We start from the raw sequence: 23,935 nt of genomic DNA, 5'->3' as shown, positions 1-23,935 counted from the left end.
AGCGTGACAGACCATGCACCTGAATCTCAACTTTAATTACAATAGTCTGTGTGTCTTTTAATCGGTCCCTGTGTTTAATACTAAGCACAATCAACCCCCACAGCAAATTCATCCTAAAAGGACTGAAGTTATTTATGAATAAATAGGGAAGACTTAGCAGATTTGCTCCTTGTCAAGTTTTGGAGATATATATATATATAAGTTTCAATGTCACCATTAACTTCTTTGATGAAGAGTAGCTGTATGTGAAACAGTGAATACAGAAATGAAGCACTGGAATTCTATTTCAAATTTCTGATTTATTTCTCACTAACAACAGAAAGAAGATTATCGTATGTCTTTCCAGAGTGCTTCTGTTTACAATGCCTGTTGTTATCCTTCCCTGCAAGATAGACCTTCTCTGGCCTATTATTTTCACAAGTTCAAACAGGGAGAAAAGTCAAATGTAATGATTCTCCATCAGCAGGGCCATGTCTCTGTAGGGTACAAGGAGAGAAGTCATTTCAGAAATTCTTAGAAATGAAGTTGGAATAATCATATATACGCTTTTATCCTAAAAACAACAACAAAAACTATTATATTAATAATAGAAATCACAATAACTCAAGTTTGATAAATTTATGCACAAAAAGTTGTAGTATACACTTTTGGTAGCTTTCCTATTTCCTCTTTTCTCACTAAAAAACCCTTGATTTTGTCCTGTGACAACTTTCCAAGGCAATGAATGCACCATGCCTGGTCTGAACATGTCCTGACATCTTCTTCACAGTCTCCTGAGCAGTGACTGTGACGATATTCCCAGTTCTGGGAAATAAGGGTAGAGGTGCTCAATAGATCAGAGAAAGCCTTGATGTCATATTAAGGATATCAAACTTAATCCTTAGCTTACCTTACAACCATACAAAGTATTGCTGATATTCCCATCTTAAAAGAGAAAACAAGATTGAATAGCTTGACAAAAGGTATATAGCTACTAAGTGGATAAACTGTAACTTGAGCCCAAATTTTGTTTTATAGTTTTTGTAGCATGCAAGAAATTCAAAAAAGCCCCCCTATCTTCAGGAGTGCAACCTAGTTTGAAATAATTGAGAGCTGATCAAATGAGTCAACGTAATAATATATTTTATAAAGATTGATACAGTGGTGGCAATGTGGTTATTATTGATAAACAAAAGGTTGATCAGTACACAATTTAAATTCCAGCACTGAAAGAGGCATCAAAACATCATACAATTCTCATTTCTTGCCTGTGCTTTTTAAATAAAGGCCCCTGAATTGCATACAACTGAAATAACGGCTGACTTTTGTGATTTTAGACCAATGGTCCTACAAAGGAAATTTCCTTTATTTGAATCAAAGTTGAATACACTATATTAATACCTTGTGTCCAATGCTATTAGTATCAAAGTCTCACACATGGTAGAGACTCACATAATGGCATTGGATTCAAGAGAGAAAAAAAAACCCTCACCACAACAAATCATAAAAACTCCAGTACCATAGTAAATCACTGATGTAGTAAATTTGACTGCTACTCCTAGTAAAGCTATTTTCTGAAGATGGTGAGTGTTGCTATGGGATGGTAGAAAGCAGCATTTTCCAAAGTATAGGTTAAAATCAATATTAACAAAAATTAAAAATAGAAGAAAATCACAGTACATAATATGTAATGTCCATATCTTATACACACACACATATATACACACAATTACACACATACATAATGCACACATATGATGGATTAAATATATATTGAACTGGTGTAATCCTTATTTTTATTCTAGGTGGTGTAATCCTTATTTTTATTCTAGGTTATGGTCAAAAAAGTTTGACAATCGTTGTTACAGAGAGCCTGACTTATTGTTTGTGAGCTGTGCTCTATCTGTGCCCTTCCTGCAGTGACAGCAAGTCATCAAGGTAGATTCCAGTCCACTGGCATGGATGTTTGCTGTTCTCCATGTTTAGAAAATTAAAACACACACACACACACACACACACACACAAATAGCTGTCAGTGTACCACAGTTGATACTGAATCTTGGTTATGGTTGTTAAAATGTAATTTTTTTGTTTCCAAATCACTCAGTAATGATTCATGCATTCTATCTTCATGCTGTAACTTGCAAACCTTGAGAATAAGTAGAAAAATAAATTAATGGATAATTCAAATTCTCATTTTCCTAAAATGTCATACTAACAATAGTAATTTTTTTAACAATAGTAAATCCAAGTGCAGAAAGATTCTGGAGCCAAAAATGGTTCTCCCTAAAGAATTATATTGAGTCAAAGTCCCATTGTTTTAATCCCTGCATTAAATTTTAAGAATATCTATAAAAATCATACACTGTGTATTATTTATAGTAGGTATGGATAATACTTGACTTCAGGGAAGGAAACAATTTGAGGACTAGAAGACTATCATGAAGGATATGTGGCTGCTGTGTAATTCCTGTTCGGGGTTATCCTTGATGTACACAAGGAGTGATCAATACCTTCCGAATAAAGGAAGACTATCTTAATACCTGAATTTGGCTTAGAAATTTAATGACAAACCTACTGTACTCTTACTACTCAGTTTATATTGGAGAACACATTTTTAGTGTCATGATTCACCTTTAAAATATGTAAAATATAAAAATGATTATACCCTTTGGCCAAACAAGTGCCAGTTCTGAGAATTTACCTCAGGGATATCATTCAAAAAGAAGAAAACCTTGCCGGGAGTGGTGGTGCATACCTGTAATCCCAGCAACTTGGGAGGCTAAAGCAGGAGGATAACAAGTTCAAAGCCAGTTTCAAGAAACCTAATGAGGCCCTAGGTAACTCAGTGAGATTCTTGTCTCAAAATAAAACATAAAAAGGGGTGGGGATGTGGCTCAGTGGTTAAGCAAGCACCCTGGATTCAATCCCCAGTACCAAAAAAATACCCAACAAAAACCCAATAATACATACAGATATTTTTATAGCAAGTTACTTATCACTGTGAAACACTTGCAACAACATTAAATATCCAACAATTGGGAGATGGTTAAATAATCTGTGTGAATTTGGGCTATTATGCTATATAATTATTTTATTATTTGATAAATATAAATTATAATTTAAATTTAATTAGAAAATGCCAATAGAAAAACACAAATACTTGAAAATCAAATTTTAATTTTATAATTTCTTATTCCTTGATTTGGTACTAGACATGTGACATTTTTCTTCTACAGTAAAATGTCAATGTCAAGTTTTAGATTACACTTCAAGTACAGAACTCAACCTTGAATTTTCAATTGGAACTGACACTTAGTTTCATTATATAATAAACTAAAGCTACCTACATATTAAACACTAACTTAAATGCAGAAATAAGCATGGGTGATTAGCCATTGTCCTCACAAAATTCTATAAAACAAAGACTAATGGGAAGAGCCAAAATGCTGGATTAGACTGTTAACGCAGATGATTTGTGGGAACACAGGTTATTTTTTCCTCCCTTTTGAACTTATATTAAAATTTTTATTATATAATTTTATAATGAGATGAAATGAATGTTTTTAAATGGAACTTGAATGTTTTTGGTGACTAGGCTTCTTTGCTATATAGGTAATGATTAAATTTTGCTTCTAACTTTAATACTGAATCAAATGTGTAACTTCAGAGTTTTACTCTCCTGTGCTATTTATTATTTCATTAATAATTAAATTCAGTCCTTTTTCTCTTTCACTTTTATTACTTTATCACCATTATGATTTTATATACTCAGAATGAAAAATTAGCTGAACAGGTTTATGAGACATTATGAGAGAAAACCTGAAGAGTCATCACTTAAGACATTGGAAAGGCCACCCTGCTTGCTGAGTCTCTGAGTCAGGATTAAACCAGGGTACGTGCTGAGGATGCCTTCTGGCCAGCTCTACCAGAAGACTGTGACTAGAAGAGCTAGGAAAGGTAATGGGTAACTATAAATAACAGAGTAACTTATTTATGCAACAGAAAAACTGCCATAAATCTTGGAGACAGGAAAAATTGATCTGCTTCCAACTGTATATCTCTTGTAGTGTTTCTTTTCTTTCTTTCTTTTTTTTTAAACCTTTATCCACTATCTGGAACATAAACTAGATAGTCACAAGGGGCATAGATGAATATTTCTTTCCTACTTACAAAGAAAGAGGCAGGGGGTTGCACACATGGAAATGCACTTTCTTTGGACCTGTAGCACCTGTCAGAACATGCCAGCATATCTTGGCAAAAGGCAGGATATGGAATGGAACAGGATGAAATACTCTGAGCTACATGATCAGGGCTCCTTTCATCTTGACCCATATACAGACTTTAAGGCCAAACTCCAGCATATTACTTAATTACTGAAGGAAGTGGGCCTGAACTCTGCCCACTGCTGAGAGGAGAAAGGAACAGGTGTCCAGCACTTCAAGTGTCCCTGGAAGCCTCACTTTGGGGCCAGGAAGGGAGCTAACAGTTCTCACACAAGGGGGTCTAGCTCTGGTGCCATCATTTGTGAGGGCTGGACCCTCACTTCATCACCACTCTCTACATCCATTCATGTCTGCACCATGTCCTCCATTTTGGGAGGCCTCCCTTTTATCAGAGTAACTCAAGGCAGGGGTGAGCAGGCATTATCTGGCAAGATTATTAATTCTACTTACAAGAAGAAATTCTAAAATGGCCCTAAAATTTATTCAAAGGGGTTCCTGTCTACAGGAAGGGCTAATATTGAAATGAGGAGTGTTTAGAACCAGTGGGCTGCCCAGCTGGGCTCGGTCCCCTGGTCGGAAAGGAATTTACTAGAGACATTAGAAATCTAATTCTTACTGTGAGATTACAACAACTAAAGCAGCTGCTTCTCTCCAAAAAATCCAACTAATATTCTTCTCTGCTGGACTGACTCATACAGTCTTTTCTGGATCAGCTGATGACTGCATTTTTGCCTATTAGCCACAGAAATCCTTTAAATTCATGTAGTTCAAATACAACAGAAGCTTTACCTAGAGTTTTGTCCTCTTGGGCATGTTTTTAAAATCTGTTTTCTACTTTCTTCCCTGCTTTCCTTTGGGGAATTTTTAAAAATAGGAGGTCTTAGGTTGGGTCTTCAGTTACAAGATAGGTATGTGATCTAATCATGGCCAGAGGCTACCCTCTCCCTGGTCACAGTGACTAGTTTAGCAAGTGACGTGAGCCAAGCAGGACCAATCAAAATCTTTCCTGGGCTTTTCCAGCTAAGCCAAAATGAAAAACTGCTTTAAAAAAAAACTGTTTAAGAATTGGAATACAGTTCAGTGGTGGAGCTGGTGCTTAACTTGTGGGCCCTGGATTCGATTGTAGCACAACAAGAACAACCACCAAAAAATGGAAAAAAATAAGGAAATACACACACACACACACACACAAGTAGTGAGAATAAGACAAGAACCTTTCTGAACTCAATCCACAGCACCAAAATTTATCCACTCACAGGCAATCTTGAAAAAAAAGATAAGGTATGTTTCCACACTGGGCTTTTGGACCTGGAAGAAGGACACTGAGAACAGAACATGTATCTGACGGTGGAGAAAGCCTAACTTCAAAATAAACTCACACAGAACTGCAGCAGAGCCCTGAGGACACTATTTGAGCTCCTTAATCCAGATGAGCCTGAAGTCAGTGCTGTCTCTGTACTTTTTTACCTAAGCCAGATTTAGGTAGATTTCCATGTCTTGCAGCAAAAAGAGCTAATATGAAAACCATCAAGAACATACTTCATAATTTTTAAAAATCCAGTGTTTTTAGGCATTTGTAAAACAGAAATTTTAAAGAAAACATTTAAGGGAATAAATAAAAAGGGAAGCTCTAGATATATTAAAATAATTTTCATTTCAATTGCACTTTGCCCCCAAAAATAATTTCAGTCCCATTGGGACAGTGGTTTACTACAATTTTAAAGTAAGTAACAAAAATATGCTAAAAGATGTAACAAAGGGGCAAATATTTTAACCCCTAAAAAAAATAACCTAATATACAAAGTAATCAAATCTCCAAACTCAAATTGGATTTCTGATTCCCAGTTATCCTCAAAGGAAAGAATGAATGAATACAATCACTCCTCATTAGCATTTTTATATGCCATTCTTGAATATGTAATGAATTATTTTTCTGGCTGTCCCTCCTCTACCATCCACTCTGATAGGACTATACTTACACTTCTCTTTTGCAAGTTGTTGTATTACATCTTCATATACTTGTGCAAAGAGGTCCTCTTCTGGTTTTGTTCCATCTAAGTAAACTGAGAAGGGGGAGGGGGCAGTTCAAATGGTAACAGGTTTGTTAATGGATGAGTCCCTTTGTTCTGAAAAGTCTACATCAGTTCTGATTCCCCTGCCTTATCCAATACAATAGCCTTATGCCATTTCTTCCACCCTAGCTCTAGTTGTTTTGTGAAACAACACCTGATAGTTCCTGAAAGGAGTCTATATTGTGAGAAGCTTGTTAGCCTCCAAGGCATGTAGCTCTGTCAGAGCTGTACAGAAAGAAGAGTGCATCTCCAGAGCCATTGCTGAGGTTCCGACTATAGCATTTCCAGTTTGGGCCACTGGGTAGTGATGTCCTCTTACTGCCTTTCTTTCCCTTTAAAATCTTTTTATTTTTTCCATTTTTACTGGGGAATGAACCCAGGGGTGCTTAACCACTGAGCTACATTCCCAGACCCTTTTATTTTTTTGAGACAAGGTCTTACTAAGTTATTTAGGGCTTTGCAAAGTTGCTGAGGTTGGCTGCCTCAGCCTCCCAAATTACTGAGATTACAGGTGTGCACCACAACACCCAGCTTTTTATCTAAAGTCTTTGATACCTCAATTCCTGCATGCTCTATGTCCCCCAGCTTTATTTAGTGTCTATGTCCTATATTGTACCCTCTAAGTCCATCTTCCACACAGCTGAAGGGTTTTACTCAAAAGAATTTGTATCGATACAAAGCTCTGTAAAGAGCTCCCCACTTCTCATAGGAAAATGACCCAAATCCTTAACTGGTTTATTGAATGACCCAGCCCGATACACCAGCATCAACTTTCCCCCTTGGTTTTCTCTGACACAAACACACCAACTCTTTTTCAGGTGCAGTTCATTCTTTCCTGCTCCCTGCCATTTTCATGTACCCTACCCACTGTCAGGGATGATCATCCATCCTAACCTACCTCCTTTCATCCAGTTAAATTCATGAGTTTGTTTTGAATGTGGCATGAAGCACTCTTCTCTGAGTGCTGGGACTTGGATGGTCACCTGGAGTTTGGTATTACAGCACTTACCCTGGAGAAAGAGCATGCTTGTGCAGCTTGCTAAAGCTTTTAATGCTGTTCCCTGAAAGAAGGTCTGCTGCCTGAGAGCAGGAACCAGGTCTGCCTTATTCACCTGCTATCTCCAGGCCAGTGCCGTGCACGTGCAAGGCATTCAGTCACTGATGGCCATCTAGAAATTGAACAGCTTTTGAAAAGAGGCACAAAGAGAGAAATAAACCAGCAGAACCAGTGTGGAAGAGGGGAACCCAGAGGGTTAAAGTGTCCCTTCATGATCTTCTACATGAGAAAACGCATCTCAGATCTCAGTCCTTTTTTTCCTACACTTTTTTGTTTTGTTTTGTTTTTTGGTATTGGGGATTGAACCCAGGGGTTCTTAAACATTGAGCAACATCCCCAGCCTTTTAAAATTTATTTTGAGACAGGGTTTCACTAAGTTTCTTAGGGCCTCACTAAGTAGCTGAGGCTGTTCTCAAACTTGTGATCCTCCTGATTCAGCTTCTTGAGTCGCTGGAATTACAGGAGTGTGCCACCATGACCAACTTCATTCTTACACTTTGAGGCAAATGACACCTAAAAAGTCTTAAATGAAAGGATAAAAGGCACTTACCAATCTCCCGTGTGATGTCCTCCATTTCTCGTCTGTGCTTTAGGTACATGGGCCACACATGGCCATCAAAGTATCCTGGGGGGTCTGGAGGCTTGTAGACCCTTGTACTATCAAAACACGCAGGAAACTTTATGTTGATAGAAACATAATTGATAAAGTAAAATAGCAATGGTAAGGATAATGGGAAAATTGCTCACAGATTAAGTCTAACAGGATTTTTAAATTCAATGGCACTTGGGAAAGATACAGTAGACTTAGTTCTCCAATACAAACACTAACTTTGTAATTCACTGATGATCATTAAAATTATCTCTTTTCCCCTCGAGTGCTTTACAAAAGAATTGAGACAAGTATCAGTGTAAATAATGATAGAGATACTGACACATTTGGATTAAGCTCTAAACTAACTGGTGCTCTTTGTAGCTGTTGTAGAATACAGGCCCACTAACCCAAAATCATAATCAACATGAGATTGCTTCATTTGGAGATTTAGGAGAAATGAGCCAGAGAGACTGACATAAGGCCCTTTTCTTACAGAAGTACTGCACACTATTCCACATAGATGGCCACTTATGTGTAAGAGATAAAACCTCCCTTGTTTGAATAATGAACATTGCTCAATAATTTTGTTTTCCTCACTTCCCCAAAATCTTGTCTTTAACATACCTCCTTCTCCTCTTGCATTCTTCATAGGGAATGGTCAGGAAGTAGCTTCTATTACATACAGTGTCAAGGGGCCTTAAGATAACAGCATAATTACTTAGTTCACAGTCTTTTTCGCCATTCACTCAGAGTCAATACTACAGTAGAAATGCTACTTACTTATAATTAAACAGAAGGAAACCTTCGATGATTAAAATGGGAATTTCCTCACCACTTGTGCCATCTGTTGATTCCACAGAATGTCCAGGACTTTCCATCCAGCAGGAAATGGCTGACATCATCTCTTCCATGTTAAGTGCTTCAAGCACTTCAGACAAACAAAAAATGTGAAATCAATGAAACAACAACAACAAAAAACTTTGTATATGGCATTTTGTGATGAGTATTATTTATCTTTCAAGACAGCTACAAATACTTCAGATAACCAATTGAAACTCTAATAATATTGATAAACTGGTGTCTGAAACACTATTGCTGTAAAAAATCCCAAACATATAAAGGTAGAAAGTAATTCAGTGAATTCCATAACTCTGCTTCCAGCTCTGACTACTATAAACTCATAGCTAACTTTGCTTTATTGCTTTTATTTTTATTTTTACCCCAGGGATTGAACCTGGGGTGCTTAACCACTGAGCCACGTCCCCAGCCCTTCTTGTTTTTTATTTTGAGACTGGGCTTCCACTAAGTTGTTTAGGGCCTCCTAAGTTGCTGTGGCTGGCTGATCTTCCTGCCTCTACCTCCTGAGCTGTTTTGATTATAGCTTTGTGCCCCAGCACTGGGCTTTACTCTCTTTTGACTATACAAAAATTAAAAATTTTTGGAAGACAAGTACAAAAGAGAAATGACAGTGGAAAATATCTGTAATGTATTTGGCACACTGTATTTGGTGAAGAGCTAATAAAATTTTTTAATAAAACAAAGAGCTCTTAAATTACAATGGACATGGACACACTATTTTAAACTCTAAAATGTGCACACTTTTTGAACTTGTAATTATGATTTTAGAAAAGTAGCCTGTAATAGTTGTCCAGTTGTGGTTACTAAGACCAGCCCTGAAGACTAATCAGAAATACAAATTCTCACCCTTAGTACTGAATGAATTAAACTGTCTGGTTTTGGCTCAGAGTTTATTTATTTATTTATTTATTTATTTATTTATTTATTTATGTGTAAAGTTTTAAAAATATGGATTAATTTAGTTAATAGATATAGGACTACAGAGATTTTTCTGAAATGTTGTTACTTTTAGTAAATGACACTTCTCTATAAAAATTGTCAGCTGCATCAAAGTCTTTCAATTTATTTCATAAGGGTGTTCTTTTTTTTAAAATATTTTTTTAGTTGTAAATGAACATACAGCATCTTAATTTATTTTTATGTGGTGCCGAGGATTGAACCCAGTGCCTCACACATGTGAGGCAGGCACTTTACCACTGAGCTACAGCCCCAGCCCCATAAGGGTGTTCTCATCACTTTAATATCTGCAGGACTGTAGTCATAATATCATTATTGGTATTTTAGTTTGTGCCTTCTTTATGCTATTCTGGTATTTTAGTTTGTGACTTCTTTATGCTATTCTTTTTCTTTCTTTCTTTGGTACTGGGGACTGAACCCAGGGGTGCTTAATCACTGAACCGCATCCCCAGCCCTTTTTAATATTTTATTTAGAGACAGAGTCTTGCTGAGTTACTTAGGGCCTTGCTAAATTGCTAAGGCTAGCTTTGAATTTGTGATTCTCCTGTCTCAGCATCCTGAGCTGCTGAGATTACAGGCTTGTGCCACTGCACCCAGACTTCATGTTTTTTTTTTTTTTTTTTGATGAGTCTTGTTTAACCTGTTTGGAGACTGCTCATATTCTTCAATCTGTAGATTTGTCTCATATTTAATTTGAGAATTTTTCTGCTATTACTTCTTTGAATTCTTTCTCTCTTTTTTTTTTTTTCTTGTACCAGGGATCGAACCCAGGGTGCTTAACCACTGAGCCACATCACCAGCCTAGTTTTTACTTTGAGACAGGGTCTCACTAAGTTGCTGAGGCTGCCTTTGAACTTGCAATCCTCCTTCCCCAGACTCCCAAGCTGCTGGGATTGAATTCTTAGTACCACACACTCTTTCTCTATTCTGCCTCAAACTCCAATGATATGAATATTAGATCTTATGTTATTATTCCACATTTCTGGGTTTTTTTTCCATTTTATTTCCTGTTGTTCAGTGTAATTTCTATCCCTTTGTCTTTAAGTTCATTGATTCTTTCCTTTGCATTACTCATTCTGCTGTTGAGATCATCCAGTGAGTTTTAAAATTTTGGTCATTATTATTTTTCAGTTCCAAAGCTTCTTTTTTTTATACCTTCTATTTCTTTAATCAGATTTTCTAATTTTTCACTTTCTCTGAGAAAATGCAATTGTTTGTTGAGACCTATTTATAATATTGCTTTTAAACCCTCATCACATAATTTTGACATCTGTGTTATCATGCTAGATGTTTACTGACTGTTTCCTTACTCAAGTTGAGATTTTCTTGGTTCTTGACACGATAGTGATTCTCAGTTGTGTCCTGAAAGTTTTAGGTGTTGAGCTGGGAGACTGTGGTTCCTACTCAATCTTCTTTTATTTTGCCAGCAGTTACCCCACTGAAAGGTTTGTGCAGGGGCCAATGGGGATGGATGCTCAGCCTGCTGCTGGGCCCTGCTGATATGTGGGAAGGGAAGAGCAGAGCACTGGTTCAACTCCATGGCTGCCAGGTAAGGACAGAAGCTCTGCTTTCCACTAGGTCCTGATGTCAGTGGCTGAGCTACCTAGGTGAGGAAGGCGGAGTGTCAACCCACACCTCATCATTCTGCCTGTCCTCTGCTATCAGGTTTCCTAGGTGGCTCTTCTGACCCCACCTCTATGGTGATGTGGGGGCCAACTCATACCATCTTGCTGGTGCTGGGTGGGCCTAGAAGTTTACCTCTTACTTGGTGCTGTTGACACTCTGAGGGAAGCATGTTTTTGTTTGGGTGGAGATTATCAAGAAGATTTTCTACTCTGCTAGGCCACACTTTCCTGGTCCTGTGATTATATAGAACAGGTTTCTTGGAGCTTTTCTGCCTGTACCTACTGATGGTTCCATGTTGCACAACTCCCCAGTATCTCATCCTGGGAATGTGAGAGGCAGAGACCCCATGGAACTCATAGCCATGTCATTCCTTAGGTCCTGAGTCCTTAGCCAGCTCATAGTCTTCTTTTCACCTTTCAGTCTCCCTTTGCTTGTTGGTTGTATGATATCTGGGGTTTTCTGGGGACAAGTGCATGGAGTACTGCATATATGGCATACACTAATTGTGTCCGAGTGGCAAACCGCTTACCCTGTAGGCACAGCCCTGGGAGTGAGGCCGCATGTTGCAGTCCCTGCGCCTGCTCCACAGCTCACTCCTTGATTGGTAGCTGCTAGGACAGTTGGCCAGAAATTGCATTGGTGGCTGCCTGTAATCTGCTTAGCTACTGCCTGAGTATATATAGGTAGTAACTGTGCGATAAAATCAGACCTGCTTCCTGCTTGGTCTCCAGAGGTCTTAATTAGCGACTCCACAGCCACATTCTCCTCTACCCTGTTCTGTGGACCTCCTCGCTGGATGAGAGAGAGCCCACGCAGGGTTTCTGGCTGTAAGAGGGAGGACCAATGAGAAATGGGGCTAATTTTGATATAGTCAGTCACAGGAACAATGTGGTTAGACAATGTGGTTAGAACCAGAAGTCATACGAGTTTTGATGTATTTTTGTTATTAGTTAAAATATTTTTAGTTACACTGTGATTTACCTTTTTTGTAAAAAAAATTTTTTAGTTGTAGATGGACATAAATATTTTTATTTTATTTATTTATTTTTATGTAGTGCTGAGGATAGTACCCAGTGCCTCAAATGTGCTAGGCAAGTGCTCTACCACTGAGCTACAACCCCAGCCCCACTGTGATTTACCTTTTGATCCATGGGACACATAAGTGTACTGCTTCAGATAAAACATGAGGCTGTTTAGGATTTGTTTTAAAAGGAGAAAGTGGGTGGGTGTAGATGAAATATAACTGGCCAAACAGTCATCATTTTTAAAGTTGGACAGTGAACTCATGAGAGTTCATTATACTTTTCTGCCCACTTCTGTATGTTTAAAATTTTCCACAAGAAAATGTTTTAAAAATTAAAAACAATACTACATAATTTTCAAGAAATTCAGAATGTTCACCTTTGCCTTTTATTATCGATTAATCACTGTAATTAGAGTACCTCTGTATCCCTTCAACCCACTGAACTTGTTTAGGATTTGCTCCATGCTCTTGCATACAGTCTGTTAGGGCTAATGTTCCATGTGCTCTTGCACAAACCCTGTGTTCTATTGATGTTGGGTGCATGCTCTATATAGGTCAATTTGTTCAAGTTTGTTACCTGCTTTGTTAAGTTCTGTTATAGCACTAGTTATTTTTGTCTACTAATTCCATTAGATCCTAAGTGTTATGGTTAAACACTGTGCCCCATATTTGTATGTTGATGTCCTAGTCCCCAGCACTTGGAATGTGATCCTATTTGAAAACACATTCTTTGCAGATATTAATTAGGTAAGGTGAGGGTGTACAGAAACAAAGCAGGCCCCTATTCTAATAAGACTGATGTCTTTAGAGAAGGGGGAATATTGACATTGTCACAGGGACAATGTCCTGTGAAGATGAAGGAAGAGAAGGTGTGATGCAAAGAGGCTGGGGAATGCTAAGCACTCTAGCCAACAATAGGAAGCCAGGAGAGAAGTATGATGAGCTTCTCCCCAGATCCCTCAGAGGGCCCCAGTCCTGCCTACCCTTCCAGTCCTTGGAGCCATGGGACAATACCTATTTGTTTAGGCAATGCAGTCTATGGTACCTGTTAATGCTATCAAACATGAATGAAGTTGTGCTAAAATCTCCCACCATAATCATAGATTTGTCTATACTCCTCTTAGTTCTGTCAGTTTTTACTTTGTATGTTTTGATGTCATGTTATTAGAGACATTGAAATTTTAGGTTGTTTTATCTTCCTGTTGAATTGACCCATTTATCCTTCTTTATCCCTAGTAACACTCTGCCTTAAAGCTTACTTTGTCTGCTCTGAGTATAGTTTGTGCAGTTATGCCAGTTTTCTTTCAATAGACATCATCTTTTCCTATCATTTTCCTGTCTACTTTTCTGTGTTCTCAAATTTAAGTCTCTCTCTTTTAAGGAGGTTATAGTTGGCTTTAAAAAAAATTCAAGCTGGGCACAGTGGTGTGTGCCTATAATCCCAGCAACCTGGAAGGCTGAGGTAGGAGGATCAAGCCAGCCTCAGTAATTTAGTGAGGCCTTTGGTAACTTAACAAGACCCTGTCTCAAAATAAAAAATGAAAAGGGCTGGGAATGTTGCTCAGTGGTTAAGCACTATTGGGTTCAATCCCTAGTACCACCCTCCTCTCAAAAAAAAAAAAAAAATACAGTCTGACATCTTTGGAGTATTTTAGTTTGTTTAACTTAATGTAGCTACTGATATTTTTTGGGATGAAATCTATCACCCTACTGTTATTTTCTATTTGTTTTTCATTCTTTGATTTTTTTATTCCTGCTTTTGATTCATCAACTATATTGCAAAAATTATTTCCTCTATAATTTAATAGTTATACACTTTTTTTTAGTTGTAGATGGACACAATATCTTTATTTATTTATTTTTATGTGGTGCTGAGGATTGAACCCAGTGCCTCACACGTGCAAGGCAGGCGCTCTGCTTTGAGCTACAGCCCCAGACTCAATAGTTATACACTTTTAAACTATATTTTAAATGCTTATAAAAGTGTCAACATCACCTTGACTTAGCTTATATTTGCACATTACCTGAAAAGTTCAAGTTTTTCCTTACGATAGACTCCTGGATGGGGGATACTTGAGCTCATGGTATTTTAAGGTATTTGAGACTCATGCTTGATATTTTTTTCCAGAAAGCTTGTATCAATTTATACTTCAGTCTAAAGTACCTGTGTACATTTTTGACTTACCAAGCCCATGCACGCACTGCTTTAAAGATCTATGTTTACTTGGTAAGTGTTAGATCTTTAGGCCAAAGTAACTCCATTTTGAAAATCAGCATCCACCATCCTAAGAAGCCCGCTCCAAAGAGTCCCTAACTACCAAAACCACAAAAAAGATGCCAAGTAAGAATCACAGGACCAGATGGATTATTTTTTAACCACTTCATTGTACATGACTATAAAGTTAAGAAGTTTTTTTTCAGCAGGCTGCTGTGCCTTGCAGAAGGACAGCCTGGCAGATAGTCTCTGTCAATAAACCTTGCTTGACTCTGTCTCTCTTGTGGGTATTTGCACCAGCCAACCTAACAGTAAGTAGGAATAAAGGCAACTTGCAATTCTTTGACAAGTTTGGAGGTTGAATGTTCACAGGAGAGATAGTCTGGTGGGGTGAGGTTGGGGATTTTAGTATAGTTAGTTTTGTATACCCAGGGCAGGGTTAAGTAGAAAGATGTTGAACCTAATCCTAGCTTCAGAAGGAAAATCTATTATCTCAATGTTTTAAATTTTAAATATAAATCTGGGGGAAAGATCTATTTAAATAGTTAAACATAAATCAGAAACCTACAAATGTAGGTTCACAGTACAACAATATATTTAAACATGTTTTAAGGTTTGAAAAAGAAAAGGAACATAAGCACATGTTTTACAAGCTAATCTACTTACCATCATACTGCAAAAATCCATTTTTATCTGTCTCTACCTCAGACTCTGGCTGGAAAAATAATAAAGTACCCATCAAAACAGTATTTAGGGAAGAAATGATGCAATTACACAATATGAAGAGACAGCCTTTAATAAATGCTTTGGAGGATGATAAGCGCAAAGATCAGCACTAAAAGTTGGTGCCCTCTAGTGGATATGAGGCACTACTGCGCTGAGTTGGCTCTACAAAGGCACATTGCTCAGCAAAGGTTTGGGGGATGTAATTCAAATAACTTTGTCATTAAACATTTTTGTGCTAAAAATTTTTATCAGTTTTTCAGATACCTTAAAGAAGTCATCCTGAGATATTACGCTGCAGTTTGGGAGGTGTTTCTGTAAGTTCTTAGCCAGTGTTGTCTTCCCACCATTTGTCACACTGAACCAAATGAAAAAAAAGAAAACATCCAGAAATAATGCATTATGAACATGAACATTTTAAAACGAACTTTTTAGAAAAATATTTACTGATCCAAAAATGATTTCTCTCATAGGTACTGCTTTTTCTATTGGCAAAATCAAGGGCACTGATAGATATGTTACACTAAATGGTAAGAAATAAGCTGGGAAGGATGGAGGAGAAAGGCAACTACTTATCAGTAAGTGAGTTAGGTACTATGAACGAAAAATCATGCTGTGTTGGAAGCAAAATAAATTTTTGCTTATGGCAAAATTCATGGGGTTCATATGCAACACAGAAAAAAATTGGTGGCACATTTTAGTGCAAGTTTATAACGGGGAGGTCCACAGTCATTTATCATATCAGGTCAGTTATTTGTCCTTCTGGATGGATTGTGACATCAAGGAGAACTGGCACCTGACTTTTCTGTGTCTTGTTTCCCTGCATGGCACAGGGGAGGCACTGCTCTATTCAGTCACTTTTTCAGAGGGTTTTAATCTGGGACTCATGCACCTCCAAAGGATCTGTGAGAGAATTCAGGGTTTTGTGAATTTAAATGGGAAAGAAATTAATCTTTTATTTTCACTAAATTTTAACAGAAAGTAAGCATTTCCCATAATTATAAGTAATAAACCAGAGTACTATTTACAATACCTGAGACTTTGTCACCAATAGAAATTGCATAGATTTTCATCCTGTGCTACAGTGGGGATGGATACTATCAATCAACATTGATGCTCATTATTATTTCTAAATTTATTGCAGTTTTAAAACCATCCAATGTATATTATATTGTTATTAATTATGTTAACAAAGAAGTGTATTCTTCACATGGTACAAATTTATTTAAAAATATTTTTATAACTATATTTTATTGTAACTGATTTCCTTTGTATTCTTGGTTTTATTTTGTACATTTAAAAATCACTGCTCTAAAAAGAGGTCAAGATTTTATCATGCTACCAAATGTCCACAGCACAAAACCCCCAACTGTACTTCTTGTATTCTTTCTTTGAAAGAATCTGTGCTTAATCCCAGATGAGGTCAATATTGCAATGTTGGTAATCTTTAGAATAGTGAAACTGAACTATTATTCATCAAAATTGTTTGTTGTATATAATCACCTAATTACCTTTTATGTATGAAGAAGAAGAAATGAAGTCACAAGATTCTCCATTTAACCTTACAATGCATAGTTGGGTAGGATATTTGAAAATAAGGAAAAGTGAAGGGGGGGCTATTATGTCTTGAGAGAATACTGTTATGATCTTTTTCCTTTTTAACAAAATATCTGTAAAACATACTGAAAGTCCATGTTTTATATAATGAATATTGGTTTAATATAGATAATATACATGGGTGCCTCTATTAGGGCTAATCAATCTGGTTAGAAAATGTGTCACTTTCTAGACTTAGACACCTTTGGTTAAGATCATGCAGTTGATCCCTTCTCACTGTCTTGGTTGGAGCCAGTGAGAAATAATCACCATTTTTGTGCAAGGTTTGGAGGAGATGGACTAGTTAGGAGATGCAGGTCACAGAGAAGATAGGGAAGAAAAGTTATAAAAAGTCTAAGCCTAGGAGCTGGGGTGTAGCTCAGTGGTAGAGCACTTGCCTAGCAAGCACAAAGCCCTGGGTTCAATTCCCAGCATAAGTCTGAGCCTAGGATTTGAATGTGGAATGTAGCCATCCTGGTCAGGTGACAACTTAGGACCGAGTACTTTCTCTTTCAGCAGACTCACAACCTCTCTTACATGCTCATGCCATCCATCCTGGGGGTGAAGAGCCCCCAGAACATGTTCCACCCTAGGATTAGAGGACAGAAAATGGGTGACTATCTGGTGACACTCACTTCTTTGTTTACAATACTCAAATAAATGTACAATTCCCAGCTTACTTATTTTTTTACATGCCAGATAGGGCTCAATGCAGTTGGAACATGACAGTGGCTAAGGAGAAGTTAAAAAGGGAGTCTAGAATCACTCAAACAAGTAAAGAATTCATTATGCAACAGGTAGATATGAATGTTCCCATATTCCAGTTTTTGAAACCAAGGATTGAAAAGTCATATATTAAGAAAACCTGCCCAAGGTAACAACTAATCAATAGTGGAGATGATACACAAAATCTACACCTGGATCTTTGTGGGACTCTGAGACTCTGATGAAGGTTATAAGCCTCTTTCCCAGAGGTTGGGAATGCAGCTCAGTGGTAGAGGGCATGCTTACTGTGCTTAAAGCTTTGGGATCAATCCCCTACACCAAAATACATATATCCGTACAGAAAATAAACCCTTTTCCCCCAAAATGAATATCTTCACATATGCATTACATTTCCAGGAGGTTCATGGATGCCCCTCGATTTTAGCACTTCTACAAGTTCTTACAGTCTTAACAGAACAGTGACTTCATAGGGCAGAAGTGGTTAGATACCCAGGGAAGCTACAATGCAGTGGGTTTGGAGAAGGATGGAACGCAGGGACAGAAGTCCCAGTGCTGAGTCTTGCATAGGCTTCCCACAAGTAGCAGCACTAAATGAAGTCGTGGTGCTTGTTAAAGAGGAAACAATGAGAAGGATGCTTTCCTTAGGAGTAAGGGAAAGTAACTAGTGTACGTGGCACACAGGTATGAGGCACGTTTCTGGACAGAGGACATCATACTGGAACATGGAGAAGAAGGAAATCTTACACACACGAAGAAGGAAAATCAGTATGGATCCTCCAGGGGACTGTGCACTTGCTTCCCCAGGATCCATGCCATTTTTTGAGGTCTGGTTTGGCAGCAATGAACCCCACGCTCAACTCCAGAACAGGGCCTACTTAACCAACCAATGTTGACCTATCAGTTTTACCCCAGGGACTGAGGGTATGTGAACCAAGTTGGTCCCTAGTGGTAGGCCAAAAAGAAACATGTAAGTCACAAGAAGCTACTTGTAGTAGCAAAATTCAAAAAGAGGAGCAACTGTAGGATGAATCTAGATGAAGGCAGAACCATAGTAGTGTCTAATCCAGCCTTGCCTCTGGTGATAGCTCCAGAAAATAAACAGTAAACTGTGTAAAACGCTGCTGACTGACCCTTCTCTTTCTGTCTATGGGAAACGCTCCCATCTGCTGTTATTGATGTAGCAGCACTCTGCAGCAGCCTGCTCTTCTCTAGGATTCCGGATTTCCCACTGCTTCTCCTTCCACCATCACAACCACATGAAAACTTCATTAGGTCAGCTGGGTATCGTGACTAGCTGTTTGCAGCAAAGTTACTCACCCACCAATTCCAATGACAAATGTTTTCATAATTAGTTTTGAAAATCACGTCTTCCTAATATTTCCTAAAATTAAAAAAAATTGAATATCATTTTGTTGTCTAGAGAGGTAAGAGAGTCATGAATTAGCACCAACTGAGAGGGGAGGATGGCCGTGATGGTTTGTTACTCCAGCTTCATATTACCCACAAGCTGTGACAAAGCTTTCCTGCTGGTAAGTCACTGCCAAGTGCTAACATCTGGTGCTTGCTCAGGGCCTGTGAACTAGTGTCTAGTGAGTTGAGAGGGTCCCCCCACCATAGCCATGCACATATCTGTTAGTCTCTCTGTTTTCAAGATCATAGAAGTGTTGCCAGATCATAGAGAAGTCTGCAGACTTTCAGCTTCTCCTTAGCCAGGTCACCTTTCACCTGCAGATTCAGTTACCTGGGTGACTCAAGCATTGCTCTTGGGCTAGACTCTCTTGTGAAAAAGGAAGAAAGTCACTACTGGCCAGAGGCAATCACGAGTTAATGTGCTTTACTGGCATTATTTCTTCATCCAAAAGCCTAAATCCAGGGCGTGGCTAGGCAAATTCTTTTGAAAAGGGCCAGATAAATATTTGAGGCTATGCAGGCCAAGAGACCAAATCTGGGTTATTACCTTGGGGACTTACATCACAAGAGGAAAAAACAAACAAACAAAAACCAAAAAACAAATCTTCACAAACTTTTTAATGACACTCAACATATGATCATAATTACATACATTTTGTGTATGTGGAGACAATTCAAGTCTGCTACTGAGAAGAATAGCAATCCCTTTCTATTGGGATAACACATCCCTTAACTGGATTTCAATGCCTACGTTCTCTACTGTGAAACCGCCAACATTCAGGCAGAGGGCCAGGTTATCTTATTGACCCCTGGTCTAGGGCATTTCATCTACCGTCCCCTAAAATTCACCAAAGGGATCCTTGCATATTACATCATTTTCATCTCTAAGTGAAAAGGAGAAGTATGGCTGGAGAGACCCTTAGAATTGTGGTTCCTGGAGGTCATTCCTGACTGAGGCTGCTCTTCCTGTCTGCTCTTGTAGGATGGTCAGGGACCTAAGCTGTGCAGCCAGGCATGAGTGGCTCCTGAGATGAAGGCTTCCAGCAGCCCTGACCCCTCTTTTTCCTGACCTGTGTCTATACTCCTCTGGGGTGTGGGGTGTGAAGAAGAACCTGGTGGGGAGAGAACAGTGGTTACTTGGCTTCTTCAGTTTATCCAGAATATTTGAAATGGGTGTAATTGCTTAAGGTTAGGTTCCACTTTCACTACAGCCTATGGGAGAGAAGAATTTGAGTTTCATCTGGAGTCCCACTGTTGAATATGCACCTCAATCCAAATTGTCAATGTGAGTCAAGAGAAAATCATAACAATGTTATTGTAAAATAAATTTTTATGTTATAATGTTTCTGTTTTGAATTTCATTTTATCCTATTTTTCCCCTCAGTATTAGGGATCCAACCAAAGGGTGCTCTACAACTGAGGTACACCCCCAGTCCTTTTCAATTTTTAGAAGTTGGGTCTTACTAAGTTGCCCAGTTTGACCTGGAACTTGAAAGCCTGTTTATCAGCCTCCTGAACTGCTGGGACTGAGGCATGCACCCTGTGCCCAGCCTACCCTATTCTTATTTTTGATATGTCAGTGGAAAGTTGTGAATTACTCTTTTTTGGGGGGGGGGAAGGGAAAAGTTGCCCTTTATTTTGAGATGGTTTCTGTCTTTTTTTTCCCCCGGTACTGGGGGTAGAACCTGATGTACTTAATCACCAAGCCACATCCCCAAACCCTTCTTATTTTATTTATTTATTTTGAAACAGGGTCTTGCTAAGTTGCTTAGGGCCTTGCTAAATTGCTGAGGCTGGCCTTGAACTTGCAATCCTCCTTTCTCAGCCTTCTGAGTATCTGGTATTACAGGTGTATACCACTTGTGTCTGGCTGAGATGGGTTTCTTTATTACCTTTTTTTGGTGGTAAAATACCCTTTATCTTATGATGTCAGTACAGGGTGGTGGACTGATATCCTTACTTGGTTAAAAAAAAGAAAAGTCACAACATTTTTTCTTTCCTTGTCTCCACCTTATTTTTGGATAGTTTGCCAGAGCACAAATTCTCAAGCTTTAGGTATAGTCTTAGAGATCACTTAGCCTTCATTTCTCAGAAGCAGAAGCTGGCCTAAACTGGAATGACATGCCTGAGGTCTTACAGATAATAAGTGAAAAAGTCAGCAATGAAACTAAATCAATTGAGTTAACTGTCTTTCCATCACCTCCAGCTGCTACAAAGCACTTTATTAACAAGAGCATGAAAAGGATGTTGCTTGTGTGCTAGTTTGTCAGGCTCTGATGCATAATTGATGGAGCATACATTTGCTGTGCACACTGAATGGAAAGGACTTCTGGTCCCCCGTAATAATTGCTACATCTGTGCACACACATGAAGAAACTGCCTCAATTACCTAGCATGTGAATAACAAGCAAGTGTGGTTTATGGCACTGGAAATAGGCCTGAGGGGGTTATGTGTGTGAAAACTATCAATTCAGAAAGCAGGGAAGTCAAGAATCTACTTATAAAAAATCTCTCAGGCAGGAACAGAAGCGGACTCCTACAGTCAAATGCTAGTTTTTATCAAACCTGGGACTTCCAGCTCTACCTTAGTTAGCAATCCAGGTCTGTTCAAGATAGTGTTTGGTTAAAATGTCAAGTGTACCCCATTAGCAATGAGCAGATGACAATGTGGGAAAGATGGGAAACTCAACATGAAACAAGGTAGGTGGCTGGGCTGAGTAACAAGGGAATAGTGCAGGGTGGATCCAGAAATCTATGATGCCACCTATTTCAATAACAGGGTTGGATGTACAAGGCAACTTCAGTTGAACTTCAAGTTCAGGAAGGGCATTGTCTGCCTCCATATCACAATCTGTTTATTTTCACCATCTGTTGCCCTTTTTAAAAACTATTTAAAAATCAAATTTAAAAAGTTTGCAATGAAGAGCTACCAGGCTACAAATATATGCATCAGGAGATTTCAAAGAACCAAACACATGTTTGATCAACTATGAACTGCATATCTTTTGGAGAAATCTTTTGAACTTTCCAGTTTCATCAATTCAGGGAACAAACACTACCTCTAGGAATACCTACCACCTCCAATCTTAGAGAATATTTATGTAGTTCATTTCCCCAATGTGTGCAAAGCTTTCTTCAACAGCAGAGAACATTTGCATGAGAACAAACTAAAGTGGCAAGAGCAATATCCAAATGAACAATTTTTTAATACTTTTTTCACCCCAAGTTAAATGTTGTTGAGTCATTTTTTTTTCAAAATTAGCATGTGTTTGTGTTTAATCCATTTCACTACTAACTATGGTGAATTTTATTTTTTGGACTGGGATTGAACCTGGGGTGCTGTACCATTGAACTACATCCCCACTTTTTATCCTGAGACAGGGACTCACCAAATTGCCGAAGCTGGCCTGAGAATTGCGATTCTCCTGTCTCAGTCTCCTGAGTTGCTGAGATTACAGGTGTGAACCACTGCCACCGTCCAGCTAAAGTGGTGCATTTTGGATTCTAAACTATGGAAAGGTTCCACTGGGAATGTGATCAATCAACATACTATAAGAGAGTTAATTCCCTAACACAAAAATGGCCTGACAACTGCAAACAAAAAGATGTTTTTCAAATGCATCTAAAGGACAGTCTGATATTTAAACCAGAGTGAAATGTTTTTAGAACTTCTCATTCCTTTATTTTAGCTATTCTTCCATGAAGTAGGGCAGTCTTTTCCTACTTGTTTGAACTTTGCTCCCTTAAACAGAGAACACTTACAAGGTTGTTCTGAAAATGTAAACCACGCCCCTTCCCGGTTGGAATCACTGTTTTAGACATTTTTTAACCAACCTCTATTAGGAATTTTGAAGCTTCATTTTATGTAGGTTTTTAGCTAAACAGTATTTTCTTCTCAATTTTTCTTTTTCTAAATATACAATAGATTTACAATACTGACTATACTATTTCAAATTTACGCACTTTGCCTTTCTTGCATGCTCCAGTCCTAGTTGCCAAAGAGACTCAATCAATCTGCTAGGTCAGATTTACTTTCTCTTGTAAAGTGCCAGGTAGTACTGTTTTTGGCCTTGCGAGGCAGCTGGTCAATCCTGTGTTTCTAATGACAAAGGGCCACAGCCTGCACCTTAGCAAATGAGAGTGGACATGTTCTACTAAAACTTTATGAACACTGAAATCTGAATTTCGTATAATTTTCACGTGCCACAAAATTTTATTATTCTTTCTACTTCCCACAGCTATTAAAAAAAAAAAAATCCTAGTCGCACAAAAACAGGCGGCAGACGAGCTGTAGTTTGTCAACTCAAATGGCATTGGAAGGACTGGTCCTATGGGGGTCAAGACCTAATCCTGTTCCAGGGTGATTTCTCCATACAAATGTGAGGTCCCCAGGAGGCAGCACTCTTATTTTCAGGCTTCTTAGGGGGCATGAAGGCCTTACAGCATTGTAAGTACGTGTCCTGCCCGGTTCAGGGGGGAAGAGGCTCAACAGGACTTTGAAGACGCTGCAAGGTTCTGGGCTGCAGCACAGGAACACTCTAGAAACACTTCTGGCCCCAGCGAGACAGCGCCGGGCGGCGCGGCTGGGGCAGGAACGTACTCACCTGGGGCCAGTTCGAGTCCTCCCAGGCAAGCGGCAGCGAGACGGCCAAGCGCGCGCCTGTCACCAACCCGCGGATTCGTGCCGCTAGCTAACCGAGAGGCCTACACTTTCCGGAGCGAGTCAAGGTGCGGACCGCCACTGGGAAGCTCCTTTCCTGTCCGGTCGGGACGCAGAGCTGGGCTCCAGCCTCCTTTGGGGCGGGGCTCTGGCGAGCTCGGCCTCGCGCGCGTGCCCCTGCACGGCTCCGGCTCTTTCCCGCCGGGGGCGCGCA

General features: G+C 38.9%; 1 protein-coding gene across 6 annotated transcripts; it reads right to left on the bottom strand.

Moving 5' to 3' along the window:
- Nucleotides 1-279: 279 nt before the first annotated feature.
- Nucleotides 280-23,898, bottom strand: Nmrk1 (nicotinamide riboside kinase 1). Of its 6 annotated transcripts, none has more exons than XR_006855051.2 (10): nucleotides 23,666-23,898; nucleotides 18,969-19,032; nucleotides 15,597-15,687; nucleotides 15,273-15,321; nucleotides 8,707-8,854; nucleotides 8,551-8,622; nucleotides 7,885-7,991; nucleotides 7,287-7,461; nucleotides 6,185-6,268; nucleotides 280-476 (listed from the first exon to the last, which is right to left on the bottom strand). XR_006855051.2 is itself a non-coding variant. In XM_046459496.2 (9 exons), the coding sequence occupies exons 2-9, from the start codon at nucleotides 18,995-18,997 to the stop codon at nucleotides 2,109-2,111; spliced, it is 600 nt and encodes a 199-aa protein (XP_046315452.1). In that variant the 5' UTR covers nucleotides 18,998-19,032; nucleotides 23,666-23,897; the 3' UTR covers nucleotides 280-2,108. The 6 variants fall into 6 exon arrangements, 4 of the variants coding, with proteins under 4 accessions (XP_046315452.1, XP_046315453.1, XP_046315454.1 ...); XR_006855052.2 differs by having other exon boundaries at nucleotides 7,287-7,446; nucleotides 23,666-23,897; XM_046459496.2 differs by lacking the exon at nucleotides 7,287-7,461 and having other exon boundaries at nucleotides 280-2,128; nucleotides 23,666-23,897.
- Nucleotides 23,899-23,935: the final 37 nt, after the last annotated feature.

The sequence above is a fragment of the Marmota monax genome, unplaced genomic scaffold, assembly GCF_021218885.2.
Source record: "Marmota monax isolate L192 unplaced genomic scaffold, Marmota_monax_Labrador192_F-V1.1 WCK01_AAM20220418_F8-fsc00059, whole genome shotgun sequence".
Classification (NCBI taxonomy): Eukaryota; Metazoa; Chordata; class Mammalia; order Rodentia; family Sciuridae; genus Marmota; species Marmota monax.
The sequence above is the reverse complement of the archived record's forward strand: the minus strand, read 5'-3'. Positions and strand labels throughout refer to the sequence as shown.